Here is an 8,265-nt window from a genome sequence, read left to right on the forward strand (position 1 = left end):
GAAGTGAGGTTATGACAAACATTACTTTATACCCAATGTTTTTAGTGATTATGATTTGAGTTGGCACGAAAAAGTTGTAATAAAATAAAAACATAACATATTGGTTAAAAGATATCTAAAACGTCCATTAGACATACCTTGAACTGCAAAACGTCGAACAAACGTCTGTTAGACGTCGAATGCCAACTAGGCAGAAAAAACAAACCTTCTTTTAAAAAATATGTTAAAAAAATACAAGCAAAAATTACGCCATACAAAATTCCATTTTATATATTTACTTTATATACATACTTTAAATATATGTTATACACGGTGCTTGAGAAACTATATTTGTGTTTGATATAGAGTCTTCATTTAAATTTGCATAAGATATTGCATTCAAGCTTTTAAGTGATACTTCATCTTCGCTTGCAAAAAAAATTGCATCGGTGCTTGCGTGACTTTGATTCACAACGATAGAGGATGTAGAAATACTCGAGTGTTTGCTTTCAAATCTGTTTCGATAAAACTCAGCACGAGAGTTTTTATCTGGATTCATCCATATGATTTTTATTTTGTTGGAAAACAAAATAGTTATCAAAAAGAGGTTTGCAATGTTCGTTAGCAAGCAATATGAAAATTTCTTATTGCTTGAATCAAAATTACTTTGGATAAGTCCCAACATTATACACATTGTAATATTTGATAAAAACAAAGAATAAGCAATGTAAACATTTTCATTGTACTTCCATGGAAGATTTCTTGCTTTAAACGATTGGAAGCCACACAAAAGTGATAAAGCAATGACGTAGCATACATAAATTACCAAAAAGTTGCCTGAGTCACAATATTTTTCCACTGTGTCTATATCATCTGATACATATATTTTAAACTTGCTATTTTGAGCAACAAATATAAGTGTCACAAAGATGCAGGGAAAGATTAGTAACAATACACCGATCTTAGATCTAAGAAAAAACATTTCTTTCTTTGAAATTTTGCAGTGTATATCCAAACTAAAAACCGCAACCAGACGTTTTACTTTTGCTAAAACAATTGTGACTATGGCGACATGTAAAAAGCTACTCAAATATATCCTTGTTATACACTTTACTTCCGCCTCCTCTCCAAATGCTAGAAGAGGCAAAATGAACATAACAAGATGCATGATCATTTGAATTAATGACATTTCATAATTAGATGAGCGTACAATTAGAGTGGACTTCATTTTTACGAAAGTAAGTATAAAAACTATTGACGTCGTTGCACCTATAGCGGAAAACAATAAAACAATCAATTGATGTGCCAACAGTTTATTCCTTTTGAAATTCCAGTACAAGCGTTCAAGTTTGTAACAATTTTTGTCTTCAGAATATTTTGGGCATGGAACACATTTCCAACAGCAGGTACTATCTGAGACATTTTCCTTTATTTCACCAAAACTGCAGGAGTTCGAACAAACGGAATAAATATATGATATCAAGTCACTGTTTTTAATTTCTAATCTTGCTTTATTAGTTGTATTTTTGTTTGACCACAAAGCAACCAAATTAAATTTGGAAGAGTAAAGTTCAAAAAAAGCCGATTGAGGGTTGTGAGTAGAATCAAAGCTAAAAATTTTTGATTCGTTCGATGTTAAAAAACTAATTTGTTTTATAATTTCTAAAAACATTGTCCTGTTGTTAATCATCTGAAATTCGCATGTGTTAAAGTTGGCACCAAGTTTTTCTTGGTACAGAAAAAAGGAACGAGTTAAAACTTTGACAGCATTTTGAACAAATAAGACCTTGCTGAGATCAAATACCTCAAAAATATTTTTCACAGTAAAATTTTGAGTACTTTCATTGACTCCATGTTTTTTAAAAACTGCTTTTAACCATGGACTTGAATTTTGATATGTTTGGCTGTAGAAGTGACTTTTAAATTCAGTATCTTCCCCGTCTGTTTGAACTACTAAAAAAATTTTGTTGTTAAAAATATTTTTGTTATCAAGAAAAAAAGGGTTTTTACCGACGGCCTCACTTAATATCCATGTTTTGTCTGTTAAATTCTGAGCTGATGTGTTTGTTAAAAGATTTTGGAATGGCGAAAACGTTCCCCAAAATACTATAACCTTAGCATTACTTGCGGTTAAATTCGTTGCAATCTGAGAATATTTATCAGGATTGTAATTATTTGGAAGCTTGTCCTTGTAATCTATGCAAATGCCATTTTTTTTAAAACTAATAATCTGCTGCTCTCCTCCGTCCCTTCCATATGAGCTATCTACCCATAATATTGATACAAGGTTTGAGTTGATTTTTTTTATTAAATCTGTTATAAATTCGGCTTGATGGTCACCTGAGGAAACAGTTCTAAAAAAGTTTGGATATGATATTCTGTTGTTTAATTCCAAGCTTGTCGCTGCGTAACTGACGACAGGAATACTTTTGTAGGAAGACGTTAATTCATTAACATAAATTGAGTTAGACGATTCTGCTGGTCCAACAAAACCTAATATTGTATTTATATGTTCTTGCTTGTATATATTACTGCAAGATTCACAAGTGCTGTTGTTTGTATCGCAACTTTTGACATTAATGTCGCAGCTGTTAACAACTTTATCAGTGTTTTTGTTTATTGATGAATATAATAAACTGTCTAGAACAGCAAACGTTGTCATGTCCATGTTTGTCGTATTATACGTATCGTAAATTACAAATTCAAATATACTCTTATTGCACCTTTTGTTTTCTTGATTCACTGTATAGTTTAAGGCCTCCATCCATGCAATAGTTCTGTTGTCAATATCAGATGCTGAAAAACAACCCATAGGAAATAAACCACTTATCTTAAATGTAGCACTAACAAAACTCTTAACTCGATTATCCATACATTTATCACAGTATGAAAAACCAAAAACGAAAAGAATTAAGTATTCTAAATAAGAGCAAAAAATACTTTTTAACAACAATCTGTGTTTAAACATTTTTTTAAAAACAATTTTATTAAATCAATTATCTCTGTTATATTTTTACAATTTTATTAAATCGATTATCCGTCTGTTATATTTTTGCAATTTTATTAAATCGATTATCCGTCTCTGTTATATTTTCGCAATTTTATGTAAGCGACTAAGCATAATCTTATTAAATTATATCATTTCTTAAACTAAGCTAACTTTTTTAATCAAACAAAAGTATTTAATCAATATATCTTTTAACTGCATTTCAAACGAGTTGCCTGCATACCGAACCGTAAAGACTTTTTTTTTCTGGTGTATTAATAAGGGGCAATTTCTTTTTTTTTTTTTTTTTACAACTTCAATAAATTTACACATCTTTACGTTACAACTACATGACATAATATAATGCAACGCAAAAAATAAAAAATATATATTTATAACACAATATTACCACGTATAACATATCATAATAAAAAGTGGTTTAACAAGTATAACTAAGTATAACGTAAACTAATAGTGTTACTTATCATAAAAACTATAAAAAACTAAACTATTAAAAACTACTTTTTTAAAAATAAAAGAATAAAAATAAGAAAAAAAAAAGATAAGAAATTTTTTGTTACTTCAAATATATACATGTTGTTGTAAAGGAAAACTCGTAGAAGTCTTAGAAGACTTATCATCGAGTACCTCTTTAAATGGTTAAATAGAGTCTATTTCATATTTATATATAATCAAAAGTGGTTAAACAGTATACAGTAAACAGATACAGATAAATATTTTAGTATAAATTTTGTTGTTAAGTTTAATACTTTAGTATAAACTTTGTTGTTATGTATAATAAATGTCAATGTAACTGTTGATATTGAGTATGAGGTGTTTTAATTTATTTTTCAAGATGGCAGGATTATTTAATACTTTAAATAATTTATATTTTTGGTTATTATTTTGTTATATAGTACGGACCCCGGTAGGAAACAGAAAACCGTGAGAACTTTGTTGTTCTTTTAGGCAGTGTGAAGTTGCCTGTTGCTCTTGTTATATATCTATTAGAATTAACTTGAAAGAACTTTTCAAAAAAATGCGATGGGACTGAGTCCAAGTTTGTATTTAAGCATGAATAGTACATATTGGTAGATGCTCATTAGGAAAAAATTTAGAGCATTCAAGGTTTTAAATAAGGGTTCAGCATGGATGAGTTTATCTTTATTATAAACTAATCTTTATGCATGTTTTTGACTTATATAAATAGTTCTCAATTTGGATTTGTGTGTACTTGCGATGTAATATTAGCGTACGTAAGATAACTTTGGATGTAAGAAAAATAAATGGATTTAAGATTATGTTGGGACAACATAGGTTTAACTTTGTTGAGTATCCCAATATTTTTTGAAATTTTAGTGTTTATTGTACTTATATGGGCTCTCCAAAATATATTTTCGTCAATAAGAATCCAAAGAAATTTGGTTGTTTCTGTTCTTTCAATGTTTACCTTATCTATTTTTAGTGAGGGAACCAGTTTTTGAACCAGTCAAGGGTTATGTTTTTTATCCCATAGTTTTTCATTTTTTTAAGTAAGATATTATAATTTACAGTACCAAACGTTTTTGAAAGGTCTATAAAGATGCCTTGAACAAACTATTTTTTATTAAAAGAATCACATATATTGTAAACTAGATTTAGAATTGCGTGTTCAGTTGAATATTATTTTTGGAAACCGAATTGCTTTTTATTTAGAATTTTATTTTGGATTAAATGCTCATACAATCTGTTATAGATTACTCTTTCGAGAAGCTTAGAAAAGGCAGGGAGTACTGAGATAGGTCTATAATTATTAACTAAGTATATTTCACCTGTTTTAAATATTGGTACTACTTTAGCTACTGTAAGCTTGTCCGATACAACTTCTGTTCTAATCGAAGACTTAAAAATTTCAAATATAGGTCTATTTATTGTTGTAAAAGCATTTGCCACTATCCTACTACAGATATCATCTATACCTGGAGTTTTATTTAATTTTAAGGCAACATTAAGTTCTTGGTAGTTTAGTTCTTTGTATTTTATTTCACTTTGGGCATCACTTAGGTATGATTTGAATGAGATATTAGGAGACTTAATTTTTAAGGCAATATTAGGGCCAATGTTAACAAAAAATTCGTTGATTTTTTCAGCAATCGTATTTTTGTTACTGTACTCTATATTATCTATGATTATTTGAGCAGGTAAACTATTTGATTTTACTTTTTTGTTCCCAATTATTTCTTTTATAGTATTCCACGTTTTTTTAATGTCATCAGTTGCATTTTCTATTTGGTTTGAGTAGTAATTTTTCTTCGAACTTTTTTTTATTTTTTCAAATAAATTTTTGTTTTGTTTGTAAGTATTTAGATTTTTTTCATTTCTATTTTTTAAATACTTGATGTAAAGTTTTTTTTTTTTTTGGAGATTTTTTTATACCTCTGGTAATCCATGGACATTGTAAGTATTTTACTTTTAATTCTTATTCTATAATTGGGAAGTGATGATCATAGTGTTTTAAGAAAATTTTTATAAATTCATTATAAGCGGAGTTGGTATGCCCAAGGTTGCATTTTTGGTAAATCCTATCCCACCTTACTGCCGATAGTGAGTCTTTGAACTGTTGAATAGAAAAATTATTAATTTTTGGTTTATAGACTTTGATTTTAGAGTTATTATTTTTTGTATCTTGAAAAAAGGAAAAGTATATTGGAAAGTGATCGGATATATCTGTTTTGATTACACCTGCTTTTAATGTAGAATCATATAATGAATTAGTCAATATGTTGTCTATTACAGTGATTTAATTAAATGTTACCCGGGTAGGTTTGTTTATTATAGGAAAGATGTAGTGTTGAAACATATCGTCAAAATAAGTTTTGGTAACAGCATCTTCATTGTACTGTAGACAGTTTATACTTATGTCTCCAGTACAGAATAATATTTTGTGCTCTTTGTGATTTTTTAGAAATATTTGTTTTAGGTGATTTGAAAAGTTTTTTATATCACCTTCAGGTAGTCTGTAACAGGTGGGCACCAGAACATTTTTTAATTTTTTATTTATTATTTCAATTGTAAAGACCTCACCATCGGCATCAGAAACTGAAAGATCGTCTCTTATTTTAGTAGTCACATCATTATGAATATATGTCATAATTCCACCTCCTCGTTTTTGAACTTTTCGCTCGTAAGATATTAGTTTGCAGTTCAGAATAATTAGGTTTGAATTTATTCTGGATGATTCGTACACCAAGTTTCTGTTAAGCAAATCATACTGAACAAATAGTTTCATTTTTTTAAAAAAATGTTTTAGTTTATCAATATTGTTAATTATACTTCTTATATTTATGTGTATCACCGTAAAGTTACTGTTTAATGATTTTAACTCATTTCTAGAAGTTTTTAATTCAAAAAACCGCGAGTTAAAATTATTTTTATTGAAAAAATGCAAATCTGGATCGTAAGAGTTATTAAGTAAAAAGTTATTAGCCGATTTGAAAACATTAAAGTGTTGCGTTTCGTAATCTATTGTTTGTTGAGCCATTAGTTATAGCCATGAGCATTAACTTTGTGTCGATCGCTTAAACTTACGTTAAACGTTTTTTTTACGTTTACGTTTTTCTTAATTATACGCAAAAATTTTCTTATTTTCTTCGCGAAAAAATTTCTTATTTTATTCGCCACAAAAACTTTATTAAATTTAATTGTAGCGTATTTACCTTGGTTGCGAAGATTTTTAACTTCTTCCCAAAGTTTCTTTCTCTCTTTCATCGTCTCTTTAACAAAGTCTTCATTTATATATATTCCACTTCCTTTTAGGTTTTTAAGTGAACTTAAAATTTTAATTTTTTCTTGGAAGTTTAAAAGAGTCACTACGATAGTTCTTGGTGTTCGCGGCAAAAACTTTTTCTCTCTCTTAATTTTTACAAAATTACGATTTTTATCGTTCTTATAAACTGATTTCGCTTTTTAAAATTGCTGTTTTTTCATTTGGCTTAAAGCAATTTTATATCGTTATCGTTATTTTATATCGGGTAAAAATGTTTTAAATAAAAACTTTATACACTCTAAAAACTTAAAAAATATGTATATATATTTTATAATAATAATTGAAATGAAATTTTCGCCTATTTCAAACTTAATACAACTTAAATTAAAGTTCGAATTAACTACTAACGTTAATAACTTGTAACAACAAGGCATTACCTATTCATAATAACCTATTCATAATAACCTATTCATAATAACCTATTCATTATCAGCCCAGTCAATGCTTAATGTCGTTAGTTACTGAGTTAGTTACTATTCCGTAATACTTCTCAAAGCTTTTTCTTTTTCTAAAATGCGTGCGTCATGACAGTTTTCTTTCAACGAATGTTAAACGTCAATGAATGTTTAACGTCACTTTTCTATTATCTCCATTATAGACCATTTTTCTTAACTACGCACATTGTTTGAAAAAGACCACGAGTTGAAAGAGGAGGACTTTCAACTTTTAACGAGCTGTGTGAGTAGTGCTTATTTTTTTAAAACGTTTATATTTTTGTTTTAAGTTTCTAAGTTTTGTTTTATACAATTTTTTTTATTTTTATGTTAGCTATGTCACAACGTTTATTTTTGTTTAAAAAATCTTCCAATTCCCAGTTTGTTTGTATTTCAAAGTCACAGTCATAGTAAATGGAAGCCATGAAAAATAATTATAAAATATTAGCAGACCAATATATCGAAAGTTTTCTGCGAGTGGTTTCTATCGGTACACACGTTTTGCGCTAAACTTGTGTCATACTTCATTTCTTGAAAGTCGTAATAGCATAAAATAAGTATTTTTAAAAATAACTTATTATATATATATTTTTTAATCTTGACGATATTTTTAATCTTGACACGTTTTGTAATTTTGCATTAGATTTTCAAAAGATTATTTTTAAAATAAAACTATGGAATAAAGTATTAAAAAACAGAAGACTTTACAGAAAATTATAAAAGGCCAAAAAAAATACGTAATAAACCAATAAAATAATTACAAGAGATCAATATCAAGATAAAATAAAGTCATTTTAATTAAATAGATAGGTTAATGTTATAATGGAAAGTTTGTCGTGCTTTTTTTACTCTTAAGTTATGCTTAGTTGAAGCAGTATCAAAATCTCAAATGAGTTACAACTTGACAGGTTTTTACTATTAAGGGGTGTAATTAAATGTTTATATATATAGGATTTTTTATCATTCTTAAGATGCTCATTAACTCTAGTTGTTAAATATCTGGAAGTTTCTGCATTTAATATTTAAATGGAGAAACTTTCATTTTAATGTTAATATTTACA

General features: G+C 27.9%; 1 protein-coding gene across 1 annotated transcript; it reads right to left on the reverse strand.

Moving 5' to 3' along the window:
• Positions 1-292: 292 nt before the first annotated feature.
• Positions 293-6,233, reverse strand: LOC105847866 (extracellular calcium-sensing receptor). Its single transcript, XM_065786451.1, has 3 exons — positions 6,029-6,233; positions 4,777-5,127; positions 293-2,898 (listed from the first exon to the last, which is right to left on the reverse strand). The coding sequence occupies exons 1-3, from the start codon at positions 6,231-6,233 to the stop codon at positions 293-295; spliced, it is 3,162 nt and encodes a 1,053-aa protein (XP_065642523.1).
• Positions 6,234-8,265: the final 2,032 nt, after the last annotated feature.

Source organism: Hydra vulgaris, chromosome 01, assembly GCF_038396675.1.
Source record: "Hydra vulgaris chromosome 01, alternate assembly HydraT2T_AEP".
In the NCBI taxonomy this organism is placed as follows: Eukaryota; Metazoa; Cnidaria; class Hydrozoa; order Anthoathecata; family Hydridae; genus Hydra; species Hydra vulgaris.

Bases quoted from the DNA above. Each gene is read 5' to 3' on its own strand.
- LOC105847866 (XM_065786451.1), bottom strand. From the start codon at position 6,233: ATGAAACTATTTGTTCAGTATGATTTGCTTAACAGAAACTTGGTGTAC. The intron at 5,128-6,028 runs GTGAGGTCTTTA...AAATAATCATAG, and splicing joins TTCAGTTTCTGATGCCGATG to ATAATATAGAGTACAGTAAC. The intron at 2,899-4,776 runs GTGAAATATACT...GCTCTTATTTAG, and splicing joins AGTACCAATATTTAAAACAG to AATACTTAATTCTTTTCGTT.